Raw genomic sequence first — 27,532 nt, forward strand, 5'->3', positions numbered from 1 at the left:
TAAGTACCAAGAGCTTTACAGAGCTGCCACTTCAGGTGTACACCGAAATAAATTAGCTCATACAAGGGGAGACCCTCAGCTGATGTGACTGGAGCTATGCCGATTGACGCCAGCTAAATGTCTCCCTGCAAAATGCTCTGTACACAACTGCTACACACGGTAAACACTGTTTTGGACTGACCACAAACGCACTGGGGATTTTTAATTCTGTGCTTGCTTTTTCTATTACTGATTAGGGAGCTCAGGGAGGTTTTGAAATTTGTTTTTCTTCAGGTATTCAGGGCTTCAGCTGCAAGGCCAAACTTTAAAAGGGGCATTGTCCTATTATCAGCCACAAATGAAAATGTCCTTCCATGCATTGTAACAAGACTGGGGTTATTAAACACAAAGGAGAGCTCCTTTACTTTGCACCTTTCGTGCCACTCAGGGCCACATCCTGCTAATCTCAATGGGGCTGGTTCATCAATGCCCCGCACCTTGTGTCATCATTTTACATTTGTGCAAAGCAAGGGTAAAACATCTCCGCTCTGATTCGGCAGGATTTTTGTGCAGGTGTAAGTGACGATGCAAAGTGCACGTGAACTGGGAGAATCAGACCCAAGTGGTCTGCAGCATTGGGCCCCTAGGGACTGATTCTGATTTCACAGGGGAGCAGAAACTCCACTGAGGTCAATCACTGTGCCAGATCCTCCTCTCAACCCAGCCTAGGGTGACCAGATGTCCCAATTTTATAAGGGACAGTCCCGATTTTTGGGTCTTTTTCTTATATAGGCTCCTATTACCGATTTTTCACACTCGCTGTCTGGTCACCCTAACCCAACCTAACTCTGCTGGCTTCAGGACAGCTGCTTCCCATTCACACCAGCGTAAGAGAATGGAGAATCCGCCCCCTTACCTTTTCACCATTTACTCAACTCCCAAGGAAACTGGTCAGTTTCAACATGGCCAGCCAGGTTTGCTCCTTCACTCCCAGGGTCTCATGCAGTAGTCCAACATGGCAGGGCCCTGGTGGCAAACCCAGCAGGGGCGGAAACTCTCCCACCTCCCGAAAAAACATTTAAAAAAAATTTCATTGAAATGTTTCTACCAATATTACATCCTGCCGAATCCTAAATGCAGAGGCCTGATCGACCCGCATCCCCCCAGAGCGACAGTACTTGTTCCTGTGCTAAGTGCTGCCGGGTTGTCTTTTGGTTTTGGTTTTTCCTTAAGAAAAAGGGAAGTCTACAGAAAAAGACCGGGGCTATGGCATTGGCTGGCACTATGGCTAAAGGTAAACATGAAAGCCTCCTGCCTCTTAGCCGATTGTTGTCTTCTGATTTCTTCTTAATATGGATACACATGCTACTGGACATCGACTCGCAGGCAAGTTAAAACACTGCACTACACACTGTGCTACAAAACTGTGCTTTGCGGGAGGTAAACGGGGTTCTGACCGGCGCAACTCCCTCCCCCAAAGCCTCTTGGCGGGCTGCTCTCTCTCTGTCTGGCTTGGAAGACAGCTGCCTCCGTGGGTGACCTGAGGTGGTGGTTTGGGGCACAGGGTGGAGGAAGGAATCCAAGATCCATCTGATGACGCGGCTCCAGGGGAGAGAATGAGGCATTCCAGGACAGTACAAAACATTTGCGATGAAGAGTGTGGAAAGGTTAAAACAGTTCCGAGATGTCCCAAAAAACCTTCTCGACTGAGCCAGGACTGGCCGCCACCTCCCCGATGCCTCCCCTGTGGTCCCACATCCACAGAGACTGAGAGTCCCTTTGGGAATGTCCATGCTGTGGCAGATCAGGTCTGGGAAAGGCATCGGGCTCTGATGGCCCCCTTATCTCTCAGACTTCACTTTGTACCTGAGGACCAGGTAGGCCAGGAGCCGCAGAATGAGGAAGAAGATGCCCAGGATGATGAAGTCCAGGTAGAGTTTGGCCTCTTCCACGTCCAGCTCCTGGAGGATCCTGCTGGGATTCTGGAAGGGGCAGGGAGTCTCCCGGCACTCCAGGTCCTCACGCTCCATGGCGTAGATGGTGAGGATGACGCCCTCGAAGCCATACCTGTGCCAGAGCACAAGCAACATTAGTTCCAGCTGCACCCCGGATTTTCACACACACTGGGTGGCTTCTGCTCACCTGGCACCGGACTGGGTGAGCCTCTGGCCTGCTCTGCAGCAGAGAGCCAGCCATGGGTGATACCGATTCTGCTGCACCACTGGCATCAGCATCACTGCACGCCAGGGAGCTGGCCGGGAGAGGCCCCAGCACAGCTGTGCACCAAGGAGCTGGGCAGCAGTGGTGCTGGTAGCACTTGGGGATATCAGGCTGGCCAGCCGCAGAACTGGCGCTGCTGTGTGGCCGCGGGCCAGACAGATGCACGTAAAACCATCTCCCTTAAAGCTGGCTCTCTCCGTCCTCAAAGAAGCAGCAGGTCTGTGCAACCCATCTGCAGCCACAAGGAGGCACCATCCCTCCAGGGTCCTTGCCTCTCCTGCATCCTACCACCCGCCAGCCAGAGCATCCCTGGAGCAAGGTGCCACGGCTTGAGAGGGGGTCCCTGGTAGCTGGATCTCCCCTCAAGCCCTAGGGCCAGGCCTGAATCCCCTGCAAAGCCTTCCCAGAGGGACGTCTGTGGGGAGCATTAGCAGGGATGCAGGGCAGTCACCGTCCACGTGTGAGTGTTGCCAGTTCCCTGTTCCCACTGCTGCTGCGAGCCCCCACCTGACATAGGAGACATATGAGGTCCACTGCAGGTACGTGGGGATGGTCTTGAAGCTGACGAAGAAGCCTGAGAAGAGCAGGACGGGGATAGCAGTGACCGGTCCCACGAACGTGGCCACCTGCAAGGCAGAGGCAGGCCAGAGTCAGGCATGGCAATGAGGGTCGGGGGGGCACAGCATGCAGCCAGTGTCACGCGAACCCATGGCCACACACGCCCTGGTGTGCACGCACACTTCCACGCACATGCACGCTCATGCTTTCGGTGCCACGCCCTTGCAGGGCTGACACCCCCTAGCACACCTGCAATCCACACACCCTGGCACATCACTGGCTCGATTACTGACCCTGATAGAGCAGACGGGTGCAAACTCTGCCAGAGGCTGTCCCCGTCGTGTAACCCAGGGTCCCCACCAAAACCTGCACCCCCTCTGACCTGCAAGGAGGTGGAAGCTGCTCCGATCAGAAGCCCCAGGGACTGTGCCACCAGGGCGGTGGAAGTGGCGAGGGCGGAGAAGAGGAGGAAGCGCGTAGCCTCCGGGGGCTGGCCTGTCATCCAGTACACGATGCTGCAGTAGGCTATGGGGCAGATCACCTGCAGGGGGTGGAAGGGAGATGGTTCAGCAGGACCCACCTCCACTAAGGCTCCATGCTACTCCCTGCAATGAGGGGTCTCTGCACCCGGCTCTGTGGCCCCAAGCATCACAGTGGTCCAAGTTATACTGTGAGCTCCACAGGGCAGGGATCTGGGACCTCCGGAGCTCTATGAACCCCCCTCTCTGCACCTCTCCAATGGGGTCAGGGCCCAGGATGTGCCACGAGTGGCAGGAACCCAGGAGAAGCCAGCCCTGGATCTCCCTGTAGGCAGAGCAGCCCAGGGGCCGAACCTAGGAGAGTCTATTTCATCCCCCCACCCACCCATGCTGAATCCTCACCTGGAAGGGCACATCTGCCATGGTCTTGGCCAGGTAATAGGCCTTTAGGCTGTACCAGTAGTTCAGGTGCTCTCTCAGGAACACAGACATCTCCAGGGGGACTGCAGGCACAGAGGGACACAGCAGGTTAGCAGCAAGCAGTGCCTGTGCCGGCCCCATTCTAGGGCCCGCCGGCTCCTCGCTCAAATAGAAGCCGAGGGAGGACTGATAGATGCTAACCCTTGAAGCCCAGTAGTGCTGCCAAGCAGCTCCCCAGGGTTCCTGGGAGGCGGCTGAGCCCTGCTGGAGTTGCATGGCTGTGGCTGGTTCTGATCCACGATGCACCCGCTTCCTCAGGAGCCAGCGCCTCCAGGAGCGAGGGGCACTGGGGTCTACCCTCAAGAGCCGAACTGGGCCCGGAACGACCTACACTCCACCCGCTGCCCATCACTCCCAACCTCAGCCTCTCCCAGGCCTGGCTGGAGCCGCCCAGGGGAAAGCCAGCTGGACCCCATGGAGGAGCTCAGCTGCCAGAGCTAGGGGATCCCCAGTGGTCCTGAGGCCTGACACGCCGACCTGCACATCACAGGGCACTGGGCTGACCTCTTAGCCTGCCCGGGGCTCTTCCACTGAGCCCCCAAAGGAGTCCCTGTGCTGCATTAGCTCCTGCCCATAACGTCAGCACTGAGTGTACCCCGGGCTCGCCCCACCTGCCCTGCAGCGACCCCAGCTAAGCCCTAGGCCTGGGCAGAGGGAGTTACGGGCTCGGGTGTTTCAGTGCAGCACAGAAAGCTCCCAGCCGCCAGACGGGCCTGCCCCACCCTCACTCCTGGGATCTTCCCGCAAGCCCCCCGGACAGACACAGTGCTCTAGGGGAGATGGGGGCAGGTGAGTGCCGTACATGTGAGGACAGTGGGCATCAGGGCGGCAAACATGAGGAAGAGCATGGAGAAGAAGAGGAAGCCGGTGTTGTTGAAGACCTTGCCGGCGTCGTTGCCGATGTGCAGGTACAGCAGCCCGATGAGCACCCCGATGCAGATGTGGGACATGAACCGCAGGTGGGTCAAGACCTGCAGGGGCAAGATGGGCTCTGCACTCAGAGAGGGACTACCATGAGCCCTGGGCACGCCTGGCCGCTTGCTGAGCGTTCACCCTCAACAGCAAGGGCAGTGATGGGCCCCCTCCACCCGCTGGCTCCAGCAGTAAGGGAGTTCCCACGATGCAGCCTCTCCCTTCCCTTCTCCAGCCACCAGGCCCTGGTCCCTGCTTTCTCCACCCCATCCCCTCTGCATGTGCCTTAGTCCTGCCTCCAACCTTCCCATCCTCTGCCCCCGGTCCCCTCCCCTCCCTCTGCCTCCCAACCCTGGACCCTGCTCCCCATAGCACCTGTCCCCTCTGCCCCAGCCTTGGTCTCTGCCCCCTCCCCGGCCCTGGCCTGGCCCCCCAGCGCCCTTCCCTTACCGTGTCTCTCATGATAGACAGGAACGTTCTCTTGAAGAGGATGCAGAACTGGGTCATGGTGCTGGTGGCAAACGTGTGGCTCTCGATATGATCCACGTCCTGTGCGGGGGGGACCAAGACGAGGACACGGAGAGTCAGGGACCCAGAGGCTCCCAGCCCTGACATGCAGACCCCCTCCACCCCACATGGGCACCTGCTGGGAGTGCGGGCACCAGCCGCACCCAGGGGAGCCTTGTTACCCCCAGCACCTCAGGGACAATGGGCCCCAGCACCTGCCACGCCCCTCACCCCAGACACCGTCTCACTCCCTACAGCACCCTGGACATCCCTGGGCCACGACAGGGCTGCTGTACACACCCTGGGGAATGGCTCTATGGGGGCAGCAGGGCAGACACAGCACAGGTGCTCTGGTGTGTGGGGAGATCCCCATAGAACAAGGGGCACTGCCTGGGGGGAGGGTGGCTCTGGTGCCAGAGGCCTGTGCTCTGTCAGTGCCCAGTTAACACAGCGATGGGCACCCCAAAATCCACAGGTGTACAGACGGACATTACTCCCTCGGGGTGAGGGAACAAGGCAGGGGCTGCTCCCAAGTCTCAGCCGCTCTGTACCCACCCCCTCTGAAGCCAACCAGGGTCTGGGACAGTGTGATGAGGGCAGGGATGCTGCTGTCCCAGGGATATTCCCTAGATACACCAGGACCATTCCGCATAGCTGACCCACAGCCTAGCCCCACCTGGAGGGACAGAGCCCAGCACCACAGGGTTCTGGGCATCGGGGGCAAAGACGCCCCGGGGCCTGCCTGCCTCGGGGCTGCCACACTGACCGTCACGCAGGGGACTGGGCAGGACGAGTCCGTCTTCTCCGGGCTGCTCTTCTTCTCGGCCATGGTGCACAGCCCATTCTGGACAGCACGGAACAGCAATGGGTTGAGGTCTCCATACTCGCCCGAGGCCACTTCGATAACTGGGGGGAACCCAAACAGCAAGCACTGAGACCCCTCGGGCCTAGCCACCCTGCCCCGCTCTTCGCAGCCACGGCTGACAATCAGGGGCAGCTGGGCACCCTGCCTCCTCTGCCCTGGCCCCGGCACATTGCCGGGGGGGTGTACTAACCTCCATCTCAGGGCTGAGTGGGAGTTAGGCTTGTCTGCTCCTGGAAACGTCCCCCAGATGGGACGGGGAGCTATAACAGAGGTAGCATGATCAGGAAACGGCAGGCGACCACAGGGGAGCAGCCACCTCCCCATGGTCAGGTGCTAAGGCTGGAGTAGCCAGGCAGAGCCCCTTGACCCACGCCAGGTGGGGTGGGGGACAGTACTTTAGGCATAACCCACCCAGACTTTGGGCAGGTGTGGGGAGGGAGACCCCACCTCACTCCCGAGTGCCTGGTGCCACTCTGCATGGAGAACTGTCCGTGCGTTGCCCTCCCAGGTCCTCGAAGGCTCCTGTAGCACCTTGCAATGTTCATTCGCCCTGTGAGGGGTCTAGAGGGGGCTCATCCCTGAGGAAATGCAGCCACCTCTGGGGTGGAAGGCAGCAGCTGTTTAGTAGTAACACAGCACAAGTGCTTAGGGCAGGAAGTGAAGAAGTATCTCACATCCGGTGTGAGCCCCGGGGGAGGACGGAACCACACCAGCTGGGAGAGCAGCACAAACTTCTCCAACACCCAGAAAAACACACCAACTCACCAACCCCTAGGCTCTGCCCTCCCGCTCCTGGGAGCTCTCCCATGCCGTCCTGGTCCTGCTCAGCCAGCAAGAGGCGGGGCCGGCTGCAGGCCAAGGGAAAGGCATGGGAAGCCTGGCTTTGCATGGGCACTTACTGAAGTCAGCCGGGTTGTGGTAGGTGGGGCAGTGCAGCCCCAGCCCTTTCAGGTAGGGGATGAGGTTGGTCACCACCCCTTTGAAGATGCACTGGCCCTGGCTCAGGATGTACAGCTGGAAGAGAGAACAAAGCTGCCTGGGCAGGAAATGGCAGCAAGTCCCCCACGAAACATCATGGTCCAGACCCCGAGACCTCCGGCTTCTAGGGCTCGTGCAAGCCAGGGAGCGCTCTGCCCCACAGGGAAGGGGGAGCCAGTGGGGGGCCCACCAGCCAAGAGATGCTGCCCCAGGGTACTGGGACTCTGCTCCACAGCTGGTGGAAGTCGGTCCCAGTTTCCTATTGCCTGCCGCACTAGCTCTTGGTCAGTCTGCAGGGTGCCTACGTGGCTGAGCTCTACACCCCCGACTCAGCACATGAGGGCAGACAGGCCCTGCCAGCTGCAGAGACCCCCTTTGTCCCCTGGAGGCAGAGCTCTGATGAGCAGGCGATGCTCCCCAAAGCACAGGGGCGGGCAGGGGACTCACCCACCTTGTCGAACATTTCGAAGAGCTTGGCGCTGGGCTGGTGAATGGTGCAGATGATAGTGCGGCCTCCCTGGGCCAGGGATCTCATCAAAGAGACGACTTGGAAGCAGGAGGCGCTGTCCAGGCCACTGCAGCCAGGAAAAGCGGGGGGAAGAGGGAAGGAAACCGGGTTTGTGGGGGGAGAGGGGGAGCGAGAAAAGGGGGAGATGGAGGTGTGAGGGCGATGGATAGAAGAGGTGGAAAAGAGATCAGGAGTGGGGGAAAGGATGAAAGCAGGGAGGAAGAGGAGTGGAGCCAGAATGAGGTGGTATAGGAATGGGGATGGGGAGAGAATGAACACCCCAGATACAGGGACACCTCGGCAGCCCCTGAGCCAACTCTGGGGGGGGCCCAGCTGTGACCCTGAGCTGTTAGTAGGGCAGAGCTCCCTGGCTGCTAAAACAAAGCAGGGCTCCCCACTCCCCCAGCTTGGCTACACAGCGTGCCTCACAGCTCCCCGCTCCAGCTGGTGCAGGGAGAGGCTCCCGTCCTGGTCAATCCACGTTCATCCCTGGCTGTGACCCCCCCCTCCAATTTCTCAGCTGCAGCAAAGAGATGTGACCCCGCTGCTCATGCTTGGCTCCCCCTGTGCAGCTCCAGGGGCCGGCGACAGCTGCAGGCTCCCGGGGAGGGGAGCCCCATGCTGGCCTGGAGTGGTGGAGGAGGGAGGCTCCCCATGTGGAGAGCGGGCCCGCGGGGCTGCGAGGAGGGACGCGGCAGGCTCAGGCTAGGGCAGGGCCGCCCCATGCTCACCTGGTTGGCTCGTCGAAGAACATGACCGGGGGGTTGTTGACCAGCTCCAGGGCGATGGCGAGGCGCTTGCGCTGCCCACCGGACAGCGACATGGTGCGTGTGTAGGAGCACTCCAGCAGCCCCAGCGCCGTCAGGATCTCCTGCACCTGGGCCCAGCACAGAGCAGAGAGGGTCACTCCCTGACGGGGCCCCGGGGTCGCTGTGCCAGCCTCCCTGCCCCACACGGGCGCCTCACTGCCCCCCTCACAGCCCCACCTTGAGGGATGTGCGGCCTCCCCGGGGCCAGGGTTTGAAAGGCGCTGGTGGCCCCCAACACTCTTCCTACCCCCTGCTGCTCCCCCTGCCCCCACTGTGCCCAGCCTATGTCCCCACCTTCCCCAGCCCTCCCAGGGGTCCCACCTCTGGGCTGGTGTGCTGAGCCATTAAGAAGGCTGAAGCAATGGAGGCGAGGGTGTGCCTGTGACGAAGTGGGACTGTTCTTAATGTTTCCTCTGAATAGTGTGGGGGTGCCTCAGTTTCCCCTATGCAGTTCTTAAGTATCTAGGTGGTGGGGTAAGGGTGTGTGATCACTGCAGAGCCCTAGAGGGCAGGTGTGTGCAGGGGTCTGGACACACAGAGTGGCCAACACCCTGTTTCCTGGCAACTGATGGCCTGGGCCCTTCCCGCCTGCAAGGTGAGAGCTAAAGGGTTGGAGAACAAAGGGATCAGGTGACCTCCTGGCCCGGGGAAAGGGACAAAGCCCAGAGGAGGAGGAGGGGCTGGAGGGAGTTTCAGTTTGGGGCTGCCTGGGACATGGAGTGAAGTGCAGACGTGGTTGTCTGGCTCACTGCCCCCCAAAATGGACCCAGCTGAGGGGTCCTGTTCTCTGCACCTGCAAGCTCTGTGTTAGACCATGTTCCTGTCATCTAATAAACCTCTGTTTTACTGGCTGGCTGAGAGTCACGTCTGACTGCGAAGTTGGGGTGCAGGACCCTCTGGCTTCCCCAGGACCCCGCCTGGGCGGACTCGCTGTGGGAAGCGCACGGAGGGGCAGAGGATGCTGAATGCTCCGAGGTCAGACCCAGGAAGGTGGAAGCTGTGTGAGCTGTGTGTCCTGAAGACAGGCTGCTCACAGAAAGGCGACTGCCCCAGAGTCCTGACTGGCTTCATGGGGAGCAGTTCCAGAGCATCGCCCAGGGACTCCGTGACAGTGCCCTGGGAGCCCCTTTACCCTGTGGGTAGAGGGACAGGATGGGCCCTTCTGGGCATGGCCATGCTACCCAGAGCGTGCCACCCTCCCTTGAAACCCTTCAGCTACTAAGCAGAGACCCCCAACTCACCAGCTCCTTCTTCACCTCCTGCTTCTCATTCAGCTTCAGGTTAGCAGACACCTGTGGGGCAGGGAACAGACACGGAGGGAGCCTGAGGGCAGCCACACTGGGGCCTGCCCAGCTCCTAGACAGAATGACCAGCGGTCTCCCGGCCTCCGCACAGGATGCCATGGTAGGCCAGGCACTCTGCCCTCAACTCTGCTCAGCAGAATCCAGGGGATGGAATAGCAGGGGGCTGTGGGTCGGGACTGAGGGGCACTGGCAGAGCTGTGTGCATGGAGGAGCCCAGGGCTGTGATAGCAGGGGCCTGTGGGCTGGGATTGAGCGTTATTGGCAGAGCTGTGGGCACGGGGGAGCCCAGGGGGGGCTGTGGGTTGGGATTGAAGGGTATTGGCAGAGCTGTGTGCGCCGGGGGAGCCCAGAACTGGGATAACAGGGCGCACTAGGGGACACAGCTGCAGAAGAGCCCACAGCTGCCTGCAGTGTCTGGCTCAGCTCCCCCAGCTTTCATGAGCACCAAACTCCCCCAGTAACAGCAGCTGAGGACCCCTGGCTGTTTTATAAAACCCAAGCCTAACTGGGTTCTATGTTCTCAATATATTCTGTTCCTATCCCCATATCGACTAGCGTCCATAACCATATAATGGTGCTCACTGCACCCAGGCTGGTGGGATCACTCTGGGGAGGAAGGTGGCCTCATGCCATCACATCTCCATACGGCCATGGGCTCAGTGGCAAGCCCATGCTGGGTTAATCCGGGCCAGGTCTTGTGCCAACTGCAGGGCCAAAACACAGCTCCCAAACAAGCAATCCCGCACTGCTGTTCCACCCTTTCGGAGCAGCCCTTGAGTCCTGCTGCCCCCCACCGCCCACTCACTCACCATCATGGCCTCCAGCACAGTCAGGTGCGGCAGCAGCATGTCGTCCTGCATGATGTAGCAGGACATCTTGCGGAAGGTGCGCAGGTCCCGCGGCCGGCCATTCACCAGGATCTGGCCCTTCATCCCCGTCTCCCTGCGGGCGACAGGCCGAGATGCACGGTGCGGTTCTGGTGAGGTGGAGTGAGTGCAGATCCCTACCTCCCACGGCGATAACCCACCCCCAGGAGCCTCCATCACAGTGCACCGTGCTCCCATCCCTACCGGGCTGGCCGGAGAGAGGGGAACACCAGGCTGTCAGTCCCATGCACAGAGGTCAATCATGCAGCAGGGAACCCTGCGCCCTCTCCCTGCCAGGGAGCTGCCTCACCTGTAACCAGCCAGGATGTTCATGAGCGTGGATTTCCCAGCGCCCGAGGGGCCCATTATCCCGATGAGCTCGCGCCGGCAGAATTTCCCGGACAGGCATTTCAGGAGGGTCTTGTACCCTGGAAGAGGGGAAGAAAGCAGGGTGAGCTCCTCTCTGGCAGAGCCCAGAGAACTGTCTGGTGGAGTACGAGGACTGGGGAACCAGTGGCCACGATGCAAAGGGCCAGCCCCACTTCGGTAACTCCTCTAGGGTGGAGGAGCTTACCCCATCCCCCACTACAGTAAAACCACCCCAGCCCTGGGTCCTTCTCTGGCACCTTCCACAAGGGAAGTAGTGGATTCTCCATCTCTTGTTGGCCTCACATCCAGACTGGAGGCCTCTCTGGGAGACCTGCTTTAGTCAAATATAAGTTACCGGGCTCAGTATGGGAGTAACTGGGTGAAATGTCATGGCCAGTGTTATACAGGAGATCAGATGAGATGATCTAATCCTGTCACGGAGTCCCTGGGCGATGCTCTGGAACTGCTCCCTACGAAGCCAGGCAGGACTCTGGGGCAGTCTCCTTTCTGTGAGCAGCCTGTCTGCAGGACACACAGCTCACACAGCTTCCACCTTCCTGGGTCTGTCCTCTGCCCCTCCATGCGCTTCCCACAGCGAGTCCACTCATGCGGGGTCCTGGGGAAGCCAGAGGGTCCTGTACCCCAACTTCGCAGTCAGACGTGACTCTCAGCCAGCCAGTAAAACAGAGGTTTATTAGACGACAGGAACATGGTCTAACACAGCGCTTGCAGGTGCAGAGAACAGGACCCCTCAGCTGGGTCCAGACAACCACGTCTGCCCTTCACTCCATGTCCCAGCCAGCCCCAAACTGAAACTCTCTCCAGCCCCTCCTTCTCTGGGCTTTGTCCCTTTCCCGGGCCAGGAGGTCACCGGATTCCTTTGTTCTCTAACCCTTTAGCTCTCACCTTGCAGGGGGGAAGGGCCCAGGCCATCAGTTGCCAGGAAACAGGGTGTCAGCCATTCTCTGTGTCCAGACCCCTGCACACACCTGCCCTCTAGGGCTCTGCAGCAATCATACACCCTTATCCCACCCCCTAGATACTTAAGAACTGCATAGGGGAAACTGAGGCACCCCCACACTATTCAGAGGAAACATTAAGAATAGTCCCACTCACATCTCTCCCCTCTTCGAGATCGATCTGAGTGGGGTCACTTTAGCCAGTGACCTGGGGAAGTTCGAAGCCACCAACGTTCCCATGGATGCCCCACCATCTCTCCCATTCCTTGGTGGGAGTTACACCAGGCCCTTCCAGTTTCACGCCCTCCCTTAGGTCGGGGGTGGTCGATAGCACTCGCAGGCCGCATGTGGGAAGGTTTATGTGGCCCGTGCCCTTTGCCCACCCCCAAAACCCCAGGGGGTCAAACTGGGATTGGGTCTTCTCCCCAACAAGGTGGCCAAACACAGCCACTTGGTTATAGGACTGTTTAACTTTCTTAACAGCTTTCACTTCATCTGAGACCTTCTCAAAGCTATCCACACTGGATTTTTCAACAGGAAAGTCAGTGGATCCATTCACAACAGAAAATTTCTGGCCGTTAGGAACTGAAACTTTCTTGATTAAATCACTTTCACACCCTTCAGTTGCAGTAAACTGCTTGCAAAGACTCCATGAGGATTCCTTTCCCTAGGGGCTTTTCTATGCAACAATTTACCCCTCACAAAAAGAAAAGGAGTACTTGTGGCATCTTAGAGACTAACCAATTTATTTGAGCATGAGCTTTCGTGAAGTGAAGTGAGCTGTAGCTCACGAAAGCTCATGCTCAAATAAATTGGTTAGTCTCTAAGGTGCCACAAGTACTCCTTTTCTTTTTGCGAATACAGACTAACACGGCTGTTACTCTTACCCCTCACAGAAATTCTGCTCTTACCCTCTTTACCAAGGGCTTGCTCTAGAGGAACACTTTCCTGAGCAACAACAGATTCTTTCTGGGTCTCCCTTACATCCAGAATTACCTCTGGCCCATCCGGCGGATTCCTACACAATCCCCTTTCAGGCAAACTTACAGACTTCCTAGATAAAAGGTCAGAAGCATTCTCCTTCCCTTTGCCACACACAAGTTCAGGAATGTTTTCCTTCTTGCTACAGGTTTCCACACCCTCCGTAGGTAACGCAATCAAATCACCTTCATGCTCTCCTTGTGCCCTGGCTAGGATCTCACCCTGGTTAGATAGAGTTGCTACACCCTTTCCCAACAACACACTAGCAACAGGCAAAATACAAGCACCAGAGTTGTCTGGTCTCTGGGATTTTACATAGACACTAACTGGATGCGACCTAGTTACAGGGCCATTCTCCCGAGCAGACACAAACTTAGGACCCTTCCCTTCCTGGGCTTTAGCTGGATCCAGAACCAGCTCTTAGACAACTGCACGACCCTCAACCATCACAGGCTGAAAGGCCCCTTCTGTCTGCTCCACAGACAAAGAAGAGCCAGACACACTTTCTCCTTTCCCAGACACACAGCTTGGGATCTCATTCCCCTGGTCCCAGCACACAAGGCTGGTCACAGACAACTGCTTGGAGATCAGGGTAGCTCCCTCCATAGGCAAATCAATACCCCTGACAGACACACGCACATTTCCTTCACTGTCACACTTCTCCACCCAGCTAACAGGTAAGGTCCAGGGACACTCATCTTCCATTCTCCTCGCCTTCCCACCCTGCTGACTAGACACAGCCATCAGCTGACAAGGCTGTCTAGGCTCATCCAGACTTTCCTTACCAAGCACCTTGCCACTCCCAACAGATCCCCTGCCCTGCCTGTGTCTCCCCCACTCAGCTGGGGTCTCAGCTCCCCCTGTGCTCAGCGCTGCCCTTGCTGTCCCAGTGGGGGTAGGCAGCGAGCTCCCTGCTTTCCTCACTGCGTCAGAGCCAGCGTGAGCCCCCTCTCCACCGATTGGTTCCCTGGATTCAAATTCAAACCCTTGGCAGTTACAGGAGCAAGGCCTGGATCCTGTTCCAAAGAGACACAGTCACCCCACAACAAGGTCTCGCAGCTGGTGTCCTGGAGCACCCCAATGGCCAGCCAGCCCGACCCCTCCTGTGTCTGCACAGGGATCTGGGCCATAGGCAGGGGGAGGGGCTTCATCCTTGGGTCCCTCACCCAGCTCACACAGCCCCTCAGCATCTGAGGCTGCACCACCCAGAGCCTGACAACAATTCTCTCTGTCCCAGGATCTCGCCACCCCAGGAATGTCTCCCCATTGACCATCACCTTCCGCTCTCACTGCAGGTCCGAGGGGCCTGGCCCCAGGAAACTCCACACAGTCATATAGGTTGGGGTCAGAAGTGGGAGCCTGTCCACCTCCCCACCCATCTGGCTGATGGAATCTATGGCCTTGGAACCCAGCAAGGGAGCTAGACACCGGGGCTTTTCCGCAGGGTCCCCCTGGTTCAAATCTCCAGCCTGCTCATCCACATCCCCCCGCTCCTTAACCAGGGGAAGCAATTTAGTCTTGAGGTTCCCTGCGGAACTGGCCCCCCGGGGTCTATCCCCACTCACCCCTGGGAGGTCCCCTAGGCCTCTCCGCTCCACCACCGCCAGTCCATGCTGCTGCTGCTTCTGCAGCTCTTTCTTGGACTCTTGCTGTCTCCCACAGTCCTCTTGCTCTCTCGCACTCAGCTCCAATCCAGTCCGTCTCCGATCCCCCGATGGGGCACCCAATCATGAAGACCCCCATCTGGTCAGGGACAGGAGTCTTGGGGATGCCTGGCTACCACTCCAGCTGCTCCCAGATCCTGCTATAGCCCCATTTGGGGTCAGGAATCTGTTCCTTAGAGGGGTCATCCTCCTCCAGCTGCACGATGAACTGTGCTTTGGTGAACTTTCCAATGCTCAACCCTCTCTTTCTGCACAGGGTTACAATGTCCTTCTTAAGGAGATGGTGACAGGCCATCACTCCGCTCTTCCCAAGTTGTTGTGGACTCACAGGCCTGTGTGCTCTCAGCTCCCCACGGTTTCCAGGGAGAACCCCTAGTGTGCCAGCCCTTCTCGAGGTCACCACCTCTTTGCCAGGGTCGAGCTGCAGACTCCTCCGCCCCGGGACCGCTCGCTGCAATCCCCAGGGGAACCCTGTTACTGCAAAACTCCTCTCTCCCAGGGCCAAGCTGCAGGCTCCTCCACCCCTGAGACTGTTCACCGCAGTCCCCAGGGGAACCCCATTACTGCACAGTCCTTCTCGCTGGTCACACACTCCCAGGGGTTAACCGCCCCCCGAAACTGCTCCTCTCTGAGCCTTCAGCACGCCTGGTCCTTGTCAATCCCCCTTCGTTTTACTGCTCCCCCATCACTTACTGCAGGAAGCGCTGTCCAGGGGTGCAGTACATCCCCCCTCTGCCACCAGTTGTCACGGAGTCCCTGGGCGATGCTCTGGAACTGCTCCCCATGAAGCCAGTCAGGACTCTGGGGCAGTCGTCTTCAGGACACACAGTTCACACAGCTTCCACATTCTTGGGTCTGACCTCGGAGCAGTCAGCATCCTCTGCCCCTCTGCGCGCTTCCCACAGCGAGTCCGTTCATGCGGGGCCCTGGGGAAGCCAGAGGGTCCTGTACCCCAACTTCGCAGTCAGACGTGACTCTCAGCCAGCCAGTAAAACAGAGGTTTATTAGACGACAGGAACATGGTCTAACACAGAGCTTGCAGGTGCAGAGAACAGGACCCCTCAGCTGGGTCCATTTTGGGGGGCAGTGAGCCAGACAACCACGTCTGCATTTCACTCCATGTCCCAGGCAGCCCCAAACTGAAACTCCCTCCAGCCCCGCCCTGCTCTGGGCTTTGTCCCTTCCTCCCCCCCCCCCCCCCCACGGCCAGGAGGTCACCTGATTCCTTTGTTCTCCAACCCTTTAGCTCTCACCTTGCAGGGGGGAAGGGCCAGGCCATCAGATGCCAGGGAACAGGGTGTGGCCATTCGGTGTGTCCAGACCCCTGCACACACCTGCCCTCTAGGGCTCTGCAATGATCATACACCCTTATCCCACACCTTAGATACTTAAGAACTGCATAGGGGAAACTGAGGCACCCCACACTATTCAGAGGAAACATTAAGAACAGTCCCACTTCATCACATCTCCCTTCTGGCCTTAAGCTCTATCAGTCAAAAGCCCATTACAATTGCTGGGCAGGATCATTCTCCCCATGTTGCAGATGGTGAAAGTGAGGTACAGAATGGGGTCATCCACACAACGGGTCAGGAAGAGAGCTCAGGAGTCCTGACTCCCAGCCTGTCCACCCATCCAGAGACACATCGGGGGGCCACCCCACAATCTCTCCCGCTCTCTGAGCCCGGTGCCACATTACAAGCCTGCAGACGCTGTAACATCAACCATTGTTTTACAAGCAGGCAGTCAGCTCTGGTGTGGCAACCGTTAGGAATAGATCTCCTGTGCCGGCAGGTCTCCCTCCTAACTGGTGACCTGGAGGTGAAAGTTCCTGTACTACCTGGGACCCCCAGTCCCCAACAGGCCCCCGTGCAATCTACTGCCATCTCCTGGGCAAACGTTATTGAACTAAGTTTAAGTATTTTAGGAGTTCATTGTATTACAAATGCATATGTGTACGTGTCGCTGTGGGATTGCATGGGACTTCTTCAAGGGGGAGGCAGGACTAATGTAAACCCTGGGAATCGTTATGAGCGTCAAAGGATTCTTTTCAAACAATGGGTCAGACAAGACTGACCTTTTAGTTGAGTGGGTTTCCTAGGAAATATTGGGAGGAGGGGAATGCAAATTGCTCACCTCTAGACCCATCCCTTTGAAGGAAAACCCCATGGTCTGTTACAGGAGGAGAAAGTCAAGAGGCCCAAACTGGATAAATGAGTGATTCTCAGATTCATGGGGTATTTGTTCTGAGGTTACAGCTGTTATGAACTTGTGACCACAGAAAACCTCCTTGGTGGGGTCTGAAGGATGTTTTCACCAGCCAGAGCCCTTGTGGAAGTGGGGTGAACTCTGGCAAGCTTCTTAGCATGCTTGTAGGTTCTTAATACATTTTCTCTGTAATGCTGTTACCTTAAGAATAAATGTGCTTGCTTAGAAAGAGCTGCGTTCAGAAGGTCAGGCTAGATCATTTAGTGTCCCTCCTCCCTCTTTGACTCTGAATCTAGCTGTGTAGTGACATAATTGTGGGCCATTACACAGTTCAAAGCCTTTGACAAGAAAGCAAAGCAAAGCCTGCTTAGATTGTTTGACTTTGCTGGGGAATTCACAGCACAGGCAGGTAACTGTGCAGCCTGGAAATACCCTGGTCAGGAGGGAGAGAGATGCGGGTCTCCGCCCAAGAGCCAGAAGCATAAGAGTGGGTGCCCTTGCTGGGCCCCCAAGGGAGAAAACAGCTGCAGTTTCCCTGAACAGTGAAACCCCATCCCTATTCATTGCACTGACTTTGCAGACAGATGCGCCCCGCTGATTTTCCTGCCCCCAATAGGGGAGGCCCAGCCTCTTGGGGGCCCTGGATCTGCCTGGGGCTATGGACCTTAGCAGCAGGGCAAGCCGGAATGTGCCAAGGGTCCCTACAGAAGGCAGGCTGCCGGATGCTGGGGCAGCCTCAGGGCCAGCGGGGAGATGGAATCTCCCAAGAAAGGGAGCTGGGTGGGGGTTCGCTCTGAGCAGGGAGACTAGGGGTTGCAGGTCTTTGTGTAGCTGCTGCTCAGTGACTTGGCAGCAGCCCACCAGCCTTTTGCACAGCACCTGTTGGGATAGGAAATGCGGCCCAAGCCCCGGAACCACGGGGCAGTTCAGATCCAAACACACAGGCCCATTCCTAGCAGCAAAGCTTCCTCCCATCTCCTACCTCCGCAGGGGACCAGGCCTGGGTCAGGGCACCTGTTTCTGCATGCAGGGTCCCTCCCCTACCTTAGCTAACAGGCGTCTGTCTGCCAAAGGCCCGGCTACTCTGCCCCAGGCTCAGCCCAGATTGGCTCCAGCAGCAGAGCCGCACGTTGATTTCAGTTGTAAATTCCAGGAAGCCAAGGTTAGCAGCAGGCTCCCTCCGCCCCCTTCCCTCCATCATCCTGTGGAGTCTGTCCGATTTGCAGCCGATAAGTTGCATGCCCGGGGCCTCTGCGACCATCCAGAAATGAGAAGGGAAAGGACACATGACAGGACTAGTCAAGGGGTGGGGCAGAGCGCACAAGGATAGGCATGTATAGGTCATACTGGAATGGAGCACGGATCCTAATGGGACAGATTATACTAGGACAGAGCATAGCATGGGGATGGACAGAGAGAGGATCCTACTAGGATGATGGAAACCAAACAAGCTGAGATAGGAAACCAAAATGTGGAATCCCAGGGGACCCCACTTTTCTCTCCCCAACCTCTCAAGATCTGCCCCCTGGACAGTCACTGTTACTCATTCTCCAGCACCATGAATGGGCCGGGTGTGTTAGAAACCCTGGGCTGGGCTCCGCTCTGTTACTTGCTCACTGCAAACCCGCAGCAACTGCACTAGCTCCAGTGACACGGGGGCTGCTGCTGCACACTGGCCTTGGGGAAACGAAGAGCTGAGCCTGCTCTGTGCAACAGGGATGCCTCCATGGCCTGGGGAGCTTCCTGAGCCTACCAGCCCGATGCCACATGGTGCTGAGCACTCTGGCCATTCCCTCCAGCAGGCGTCCAGCGCCTCGCAAGACTGGGGCTCAAAATAAAGACAAGCAAGCACCAGATGAGAAACGAGAGGGGGAGTTTAGGGGAGGCAGGGAGAAGTTCTGGGAGGGTGGAGAGTAAGAGGGGGGGCTTGTTGGACAGGAAGCAGGAGATTGTTCTGCATGTAAGGAACAATGTGTGTGAATGGGGAGAGCTCGCCATGGGCTAAAGAACTCCTCTCCCATTGCCTCCATGCAATAACCACCTCATTGCCCGCCCCTGACCAGTAACGAGGGCTAACATGTGGTCCCTATTGCAGTGCTCCGGGGGGCTGAGATTCAGGGAGGGATTTTTCTTTACTGGTGTTTGAGTCATCACTGCTGCCTTGGGGCACCCAGCGGCACACTGACTGGGTGGGCTCTGCCCAGGAGGGGCTTTCTGGGAAGCAGCCCCCAGCAATACCAGTCCCCAGCCTGCAGGCCCTGCGCCTGCCGGATCGATGGCCCGCCGACCTACTTTGCATTCCCACTGTGACACCTGGCAGCAGCCGCTAATCAGCCCCAGAATTACCAGGGACTTGAAGGGGCTGATTAGCATTTTGCAGCGCTGGGAACAAGATGTCTCGGGGGAGTGCGACAGGCAGTGCCTTGTGTCTCTGAGCAGCTATTACCGTCCAAAGCCAGTTTCGGGGCTTCTCCGGTGGAGGCGTCAAAGAACCGCAGCAGGAGGGGCCCAAGGACCGAGGAGTGGAGCTAGATGGTGGAGCTGGAGCTGGATAACTCCCTGACCCATAGCCACAGGCTCAAACAAGGGCAATCAAACCCCCATGCATCAGGGGAACAAGTGATCGGTATAGCGGAAGGTTAGGACCTTTCTTTCAAACTTCAGATATTGAGGGCAGCACCTCCCTACCACAGTCAGGGGCAGATCAGAGAGAGCAAGGATAGACAGAATGAATGCAAGAGCACAGAGAACAGAGAGAGGGATTAGATTAGATTAGATTAGGAGGATGCCAGGTTTATATCCTTCTAATCTAATGACCTAGACTGTATCTGTCTGCTGCCCACCGGCTGTCGCTTGTCAGCTCTTGGGGCAGGGCCAGTTTTTTCATCATGGCTGGACAGTGCCCGTGCAGCGGAGCCCCGCTCCCCAATTAAGGCCTACAGGAGCTACCCCAACACAAATAAACAAACAATAAGGGTTTGAAGGTCTTGCAGGACAAGCCCTCGGTTCTCCTATAGATCGGGTGCAGATGCCCCCTCTGTCATGCTTTCTCACACGGACGCCATGGTAAAAATAAGGAACCAACTTCCCACTCGTCCCTCCGCATGAAGCTCCTGCCCCCAGCAATCACCACCTTAGGGACACAGGCATTGTGGGGTTGGCTCGCGGCGCTCTACACCTCGGCAGCACCAGACCTGGCAAGAACCAAGCTGCCATTAACTGCGCGCCCCACACATCCATCCTTCCAGCAACCTCCATAGCTTCAGCAAAGCGCCGTGGTTCTGAAGGGGTTAACCCCTGGCGTCTGCACCCATCGCACTGGGGTCACCCTCCGGGACATGCCCAGCCGCACCGCCCCTCCCAACTTCTAAGGAAAGGCTGGACTTCAGCCCAGAGCATCACGGGCGCTTTTGCAGATCAGCCCGGCTAGGCTCCTGGGTACCCAAATCTAGGGTTTATGGGGCACTGCTTCCCTTTGCTGGAAGGAATCAGAACCGCTCACTGTGTGTCCTGGACCCAGTACTGCTAGCAGCTAATGGGGATTCTCCTCTTGCTCCATGAAGGAAGGGTCTGCGTTCTACCCCTGCTGCTGCTGTAAAGCCCCTGAGTGTCCCTGGATCAGGTGCCAGGGGAGTAGCATTTCCATCACCCCTCCCTAATCAGCTGGGAAGAGGTGTATCTTGTTTCAGGGCCCAGGGACTGCTCTCCTCGTCTGGGCAGTGTTAACCTGCCCCCTTCCTCTCCTCCAGTGGGGAAGTGCACCCCAGAACCTTTACTGCTGCCATCCAAGGGCACTGTAGGAAATTAACGACACAGCCTGCACAGGAGCAGGGAAGCAGCTGGCCCAGGGAGGGGGCTGGTGGGGCCAGCAAGCAATCTGGGGGCAGCTTTATGGCCCTGCAGCAGTTGCCGGGCCCCTGGCAAGGGCTCCTAAGCACGATGGTAATACAGCGTATAATCCTCCCCCTCACAGCCATGTCGGTGGCTTCGCGGCAGGTTTTCAGAGTCCTGGCCAGGCTGGTGCGAGATGCTGAAGATGGGGATGTGGCGGCATGTGACAAACTACCCAGAGCCGGGAGAAGCGGCACCCGGTTCGCACACCTTGCTCCTTGCATGCAGAAGGCAAACCCAGGCGCTAAGCTGCACCCCCTTCCCCAGCCCTGCACGGCTGGCGGCTCTGCGTGGCGCACAAACCACAGCACACACTCCAGACTCCAAAGGGCCGCAGCTTGCAGCACGGTTACTCAAGTTCATTGACAGCCAGTAACCCCCGGCCGCAGCTGAGCCCTCACTCAGCCCACCCCTGCGTGCTGCTGGGGAAGGACAGCAGGCTCTGCAGGGCTTTGCAGTTTGCCTGTCAGCTCCGGCATGTGAAGATGGGGATTGTGCTGGGGCCTGCTCCCCAGCCGCCTTTCCCATGGGTTGGCTCCCCTCCCCGCCCTCTGCTGTCTGAGTGAGCCCGGCAGAGCTGTGCTCACTAATGGGGTCAGTCTCAAATTAGCCCCCCTTCTTCGCCCACTAGAGCCATCTCTGCCTCATCAGCTGCCCCCCAGGGCCAGATCCCTCTCAATCCCTGCCCCTACAGACATCTGAGGCAGGGAGGGGAGATCTGGAGGCTTTTAGGGAGGGGACAGAGGCTGGTGTGAGGTGAGGGGGGGTGAGGGAGACCACCTCCGAGAGAAAGCTTCACCAGGACCCCCAGCTGGACCCCCAAAAGCCCATGTGCTTTAAACCCCCTTGAGCAGGGGGTGAGGCTCTCACCCCCATCACCCCTGAATCTCACGCTCAGTTTGGCGAAGAGCTGTCTCGGCTCTGCTTGGGAACCCCAAGACTCCACCTTAGCAGGCAGCATGGCCCCGTGGTGGGGAGCGAGGTGTCAGGACTCCTGGATTCTGTACCCGGCTCTGCGACTGGTCTGCTGGGTGACTTTGGGCAAGTCTCTGTGCCTCGATTTCCCCAGCTGTAGAAGGGGGGATAACAATGCTTGGTAAACAGACACATGTAGGAAGCCATGTGGGCACCTGTCCACAGCCATGGGCACGGAGTTTGTATGACTGTAGTGCCAGGAGCTCCGGGCACGGAGCAGGACCCCGTTGTGCTACGTGCTCTACAAACACAGAACAAAAACAGTCCCTGCCCCAAGGAGCTTCCAATCTGAGTAATTCAATAGGGAGAAGGATCCTCAGCACCCCTCTTTGAAAGGGGCCAGGTACAATATTTACTGCGACTGGGATACACCCTGGAGCCCCTCCGTCTGGTGAGAGCCTCATTGACTCCAGCAGAGTTTTGCCTGAATAAAGAGCTAGGAACTGAGCCCGCCACCCACTGGAGCCAGAGGAACTACTTGCCTGAGTAAAGGTTGCTCACGGGAGCAAGGATCAGGCCCTGAGAAAGGCCTCAGAGTGTTGCCTGCTATCCCCCCATCTCTGGGTGATGGGGGAAGCTCCCAGCGGCTGCCAGTCCCTTCAGGCTGCAGGCTGAGAACAATGGGCAGGATAGAGTGGGCTCTGAGGGAGTCGATGCAAACAGCAGGCAAGGGGCTGGTCCCAGAGATACCCAGCCTGGACTGGGGAGATGCAGAGTGACCTCATCATAACGTGTGGGACATTTAGGGTGACATCACCATTACGGGATATGCAGGGAGACAGCATCAGTGTAGCAGGGGGTTAGGGTGACGTCCCATTGCTAAAAGGTGGATGACAAAGCTCAGCTCATTGTTTCTGGCAGGGCTGGATGAATTCGTTACACCTAATTCTGAACCCACCGGAAGGTGCTGGGCATGGATGTTTGACTCAGGCCATATGGGTTCAGAATAGATTCAGCTAAGGAGACACAGTAGGAAAAGGGAACAGACAGGAAATGGGGAAAAGTCCTGATGCAATGGAACAGTTTATAGACTGTGCTTACAGCCCCCAAGTCTGCCAGTGCCAGCAGCTCCGGAGGAGAGAGGGGGTTCTGTCCGTAACTCAGGGCACAGGCTGCGTTCTTCAAGGAGAACATTTTGGGCAGTGCGGTGAGAGTCACAAGACCTGGGCCTTAGTCCTGGCTCTGCCATTGACTCACTGGGAGGCCCAGGGCAAGTCACTTGCTCGCTTTGTGCCTCAGTTTCTCCAACTGCAAAAGGGGGAATAAGGATACTTGGTAAATAGACACACTCAGAAGCCATGCGGACACGTGTCCACAGCCCTGGGCAAACTCTGTACCCGAAAGGCCAAATTCTAGAACTTCCTAGAGGCCAGGGTAGGAGGGTCTGTCTGGGGGAGATGAAGGACTCCCCAGTTTGCCTGCACAGGCTGGAATGTGGATCATTTACATCTGAGGATCCAGGCACCCCGAGCTTCTGCCCAGATGGGTGTGTTACTGGCTGTAAGAGCTGCATAGAACCCCAGCCAGCTAAGACTGGTCAGGCTGCTTCCGGTCTGGCCGGGGGACGCTCCCTTCGTCTCACCAGGTAGAGGTGATACCGATGAGCCCCACCAAGGGAGCAGTTAAAGTCTCCCTTCAGATGGAAGGTTGCACCCACACCAAAATCCAGCCTTTGTTGGGGGACCCCGCCCTGACCTCTGCCCAACCAAGCCCTGGTCCTTCCCCAGCGGCAGTCAACATCCTATAAACCTTGGGACCCACTCGTAACGTCACCCCCAAAAGCACATCCAGTCATCTCTGGCACCCGTGCAGCTGCCCTACGGCATTCCACCCAGCCCTGCTCTTTCTGCAGCTGCTGCGATGTTCCACTCTCTCCTACCGCTACCAAACCCCGGGCTCTAAAAGTGTCTTTCTTCACCCCTCCAGGATCAGCTTCTCTTCTGCCTCCTGGGGCCATTTGATTGGCATCCCATTAATGAATGGAGCTAATTAAAGGAGACTACCACCTACTGGCTGCCATCAGCCTCCCCCGGCTCTCTGGGGGCCCCCCCAAGTTACACACATGAAACGGGGATGCCACCGACGCACGGTTTGGTAGGAGCCATCCTCAAAGGGCCTGAGGAGTGGGACGTCGGGGAGAGCAGGAAACTAACCCCCCACACACACCTACTCCCCTCTCAGCCTGCTCATGCTCTGATCTGACACATCAATCAGGGTCTTTCAAGTGCCATTTAACCCACCCACCAGGTTGACAGCTTGCAGCAGCTTCCTACAGAACTGGTCTCTTTGAGGGGATTTGAAGCCCTGAGTGCTCTGTTGTCCCTGAGGTTCTGGCCATCTTGGGTCATTACACAGGAGATGTCCAGTGTGGGCAATTCCATTCTGCCTCCCTAAATCCTGCCCAGCGATTTCACTGAATTCTCTTTCACTCCTCTCCTCAATTGTTGTGTGGTGTTACTGGGTGCTTTTTAACAGCTGCTGCATCCCATCTCAGAGGTGGTTGCATTTCAGTGGTGGGTAAATAACCCCTGCAAAGTGCTTTGGGACTGAGGATGAAAGTCACCATATCAGAAAGAGGCTGGAGCCAAGACCTTGGAGGCAAACTCCTCCGAACAGCCAGATTCCATGGCTTGAGCACATCCTTCTGCCACGGTCAGGGAAGGTAGGTACTAGAAAGAGGTTACTGCAGTTTATACAGCCACAGGAAGTGACAAGACTTCCTCCCCTTCAAACTCCTGTCTAGTGGTTTGCACTACACTCTCTATCAAACCACAGCCCCACATGGATGACCAAAATAGGAGCAGCGGGGAAGGGCCTGTCACTCCACTCCCCACAGATGTGCTGGGTTGGAGCACAGAAACACGGTTCTTCATTGTTTGTATTGTCCCAGCCCCGGCCCGGGACCCCATTGTGCTAGGCACTGTACAAACACAGAACAAAAAGAGGGTCCCTGCCCAAGGTGGGGGAATCTCCACAGTCCCAGAGGTTTAGCAGAGACTTCCACAAGAGCCATGTGACTGGAACCCCACATGACCCTTTGGAAATATGCCCCCAGGGGTTAATTTAAATATATATTTTGATATCACAGCTGGAGAGTCAAATTCAGCAAAATTCATCCGCCGTGCATGGATCCTACAGCACATGGGCGGGAAGTGCAACGCCTGGCGGTGGCAACATGATCTTACTGCCCTCAGCGCTTGTAATTTACCTGTTTCTCCCCCTTCTCCTGGCCACAAGCACATCCCAGAAGTGAAACACGCTAGCACCACCTCAGCAGCCTAGGAAGAGACTCCACACCCTCTCCCGCAGGCAGTACCAAGGGCAGAGATGTCTGGAACATTGATTTCTGACACCAAGAACCACCCAGGTGGAAAAGTATCACCGGTGGGAGCAGGGAACTGATGCTTTCAACAGCCCCCTCCCCGCCCAGGACATGGCAAACACCACAGGATTACAAACTCAGCCATCTCTGACGGGCCCTTGCTCCCCTCCTCACTGCCTTCGGCTGGGGGGCGAACATGTCAGCACTGAAGGGTGGCTCCATCTTGACTTCTGGTCATCTTGGGTGACAGGTGCTAGGATCGGCAACCAGCTCCCATCTCGTCTTTCTTCCTATTCCAATCCCTCCTCTCTGCCCCGCTAGCCCCATCTCATCAGCCCCCCAAAGGCTGCAGAACCCAGGGAGCACCCTGACCCCACACACCTCCCCTGGCTGCCCATCCCCTGTAGGAGCCAACTCAAAATCACCACTGGATGGACTCTTATTTTAAACACCCTTCCAGGGGCTCACTCCCACTGCACTCCCAGGATTTGTCTTCTCCTTCTTTTTCCTCCCCTCCCACCTCCCTCCTGTCATCCAGTTCTGTCTCTGGTGGGTACTGGCACCTCTTGGATTTCCTTAACCAAGCACTGCACTTGCATTAAACAGAGAAAAGAGTTTCCAGGGAATAAGAGACCTAAACCACCATCTAACCATCTTAGAGCCAGAGCCCTTGGCTTCTGCAGCACAGGGCTGTTCCCAGTCTCAGCCACCGATGCAGCATAGAACATTACTTGCAACAAAGCATTGGGTATTTTTTTCTCTCCCTCACATGATCTACCCAATAGGAATATAAGAAACCGACAGGGGCCCCTATGCTAGCGCATACATCCCACAACAGTTAACCCTTCTGTTACCAGATTAAAATAAAACATTGTTTTATTTATTTTTTTATTTTAACAGCTGCTGCATCCCACCTCAGAGGTGGCTGCATTTCAGTGGTGGGTAAATAACCCCTGCAAAGTGCTTTGGGACTGAGGATGAAAGTCACCATATCAGAAAGAGGCTGGAGCCAAGACCTGGGAGGCAAACTCCTCCAAACAGCATATCCTAACAGTCCCTTTGCCATTGCAGGCGCAAGAGCCTTCTCCTCTACAGCTCCTGCCACCTGTGTCCCCTCAAGACGCTGACTCATGTGATTTCTTTTCAAATCTCTCCCCTCCTGGCTAGTTCTCTCCATTCCCTGGCCACAGGAACACAACTGCCATGAAAGATGCTACACCCACAGGACCATTGCACCCTCACCAGGGGCTGCCACATCCTACCTCTCTTTCTCCACCAGGAGCCCTCACGGACGGAGTAGGACAGGTCAACGAACTCAATGTCCACGGCCGAACGCTTGGGCAGGTGCGAGAACCTCTGCGCCTCTGTGATGTGATTCTCCACCTTCTTCAGGTGGGTGGTCAGGAGAGGCGCGTCCTGGGAGCCAGCATTGCACACAGAGTCCTCCAAGGCGATGGAGACGCAGGTCGGGTCGATCCCCTTCTCAGCCATGGCGCCGCTCTGGAGGGGGACACCACACATGTGCACCATGGAGACAGACAGTGACCAGTTCATCGGAGCTTGTTCTACGCGGAGCAGCCAGAAACTCCTGCCCCCGCCCCGAGGCACCCCTGCTGGGAGAAAGCTGGGACTGCCCTGGGGTTATTGCTACGGCACCACCTGCTGGGATGCAGGGGCTGGAGTAGCTGGGAGCTCCCCGGCAGCCAGCTCCCACCCTACTCCTGCTAGAACAGGGCAGCTTGGCTTGGTTTTGACCAGCTGCCACGTGGCCTCTGCCTCCCCAATAAATGTTGCAGCAGCTGTTAGCATCCCTGGACCAGCGGGGGATTCCCAAGGGAGCTGGCTGCTCGGTGCTGCTGAGTATTAACCCCTTGGGTGCAGGTGTGCACTGGGAGAGTGAGATTGCCCCATGTGCTTGACATGGATAATAGCCCCTTCGTGCCTAACCTGGAGGTGCCAACCCCTTCCAAGGCAGAGAAGAATTCAGTGGCTGATCCCGCTATCCAGGATGCTGCCCCCTCAAGGGGCCTTAGCTAGTCTGGAGGGGAACATCTCCCCTCCACTCCCCTGCCCCCACACCCCAGGGCTGATGTACCTCAGCCAGGTTCTGGAGAGCTGGGGGCAGGCAGCCACTCATCAGCCGAGATGTCAATAATTCATGGAGCTCTGGCCATGGCTGGCTCTGCCAGCTGGGCCTAGTTCTCAGGCTGAGGCAGCTTGTTGCCCTGTGGGCCCCCCCCATCCCTCCTGCTCCCTCTTTCTCCCTCTTCCACACCAAGTGGGGAGCAGGGAGCAAGATCTGTCCCCCATCCCGCTGCATCCTCACTGGGCAGAGGCAGGGAGAGACCAGAGAGAAAGATGGAGGGATTCATGGGTACCCCCTGTAAATCCAGCTAGGCTACTTACTCAGCGAGCCCCACAGGCTTCCAATCTGCTCCTGCCATTGGCAAGGAGCTGCTGATGCCCAAGGGGAAAATTCCCTCCTGTCTGGTAAGGGGGCAGGAAGTTGGGATGACAGACAAAGCCATGGCATTGCAATGCATTGCAATTCTTGGGGCAAAAGGCTCCCCCCTTCCACAGCCAATCCTTCCTGTGTTAAACCCGCCCGACCGCATCTGATCATCTGCCTCACTCCAGTAGGTCCCACAGGATCCTGGGTTGCTCTCAGCAGCCGGAGCAGCTCAGGCTGTGGTGACAGGCA

The 27,532-nt window shown here is 57.3% G+C and overlaps 1 protein-coding gene across 1 annotated transcript; it reads right to left on the reverse strand.

Annotated features, from left to right (window-relative positions):
- Positions 1-1,820: 1,820 nt before the first annotated feature.
- ABCG4 (ATP binding cassette subfamily G member 4) lies at positions 1,821-26,385 on the reverse strand. Its single transcript, XM_077839824.1, has 14 exons — positions 26,094-26,385; positions 10,776-10,893; positions 10,409-10,541; positions 9,537-9,587; positions 8,218-8,363; positions 7,430-7,553; positions 6,900-7,014; positions 5,902-6,041; positions 5,079-5,177; positions 4,519-4,687; positions 3,639-3,739; positions 3,140-3,298; positions 2,707-2,825; positions 1,821-2,046 (listed from the first exon to the last, which is right to left on the reverse strand). Exons 1-14 carry the CDS (start codon positions 26,383-26,385, stop codon positions 1,821-1,823), a joined length of 1,992 nt encoding a protein of 663 aa, XP_077695950.1.
- Positions 26,386-27,532: the final 1,147 nt, after the last annotated feature.

This window comes from Eretmochelys imbricata, chromosome 22, assembly GCF_965152235.1.
Source record: "Eretmochelys imbricata isolate rEreImb1 chromosome 22, rEreImb1.hap1, whole genome shotgun sequence".
Taxonomy (NCBI): domain Eukaryota; kingdom Metazoa; phylum Chordata; order Testudines; family Cheloniidae; genus Eretmochelys; species Eretmochelys imbricata.

Excerpts from the sequence above, each read along its gene's own strand:
- ABCG4 (XM_077839824.1), bottom strand. The coding sequence starts at position 26,385 with ATGAACTGGTCACTGTCTGTCTCCATGGTGCACATGTGTGGTGTCCCC. Across the intron at positions 7,554-8,217 it reads TTCTTCGACGAGCCAACCAG|TGGCCTGGACAGCGCCTCCT; the intron begins GTGAGCATGGGG and ends TCCTGGCTGCAG. Across the intron at positions 3,740-4,518 it reads GATGCCCACTGTCCTCACAT|TCCCCCTGGAGATGTCTGTG; the intron begins GTACGGCACTCA and ends CTGTGCCTGCAG.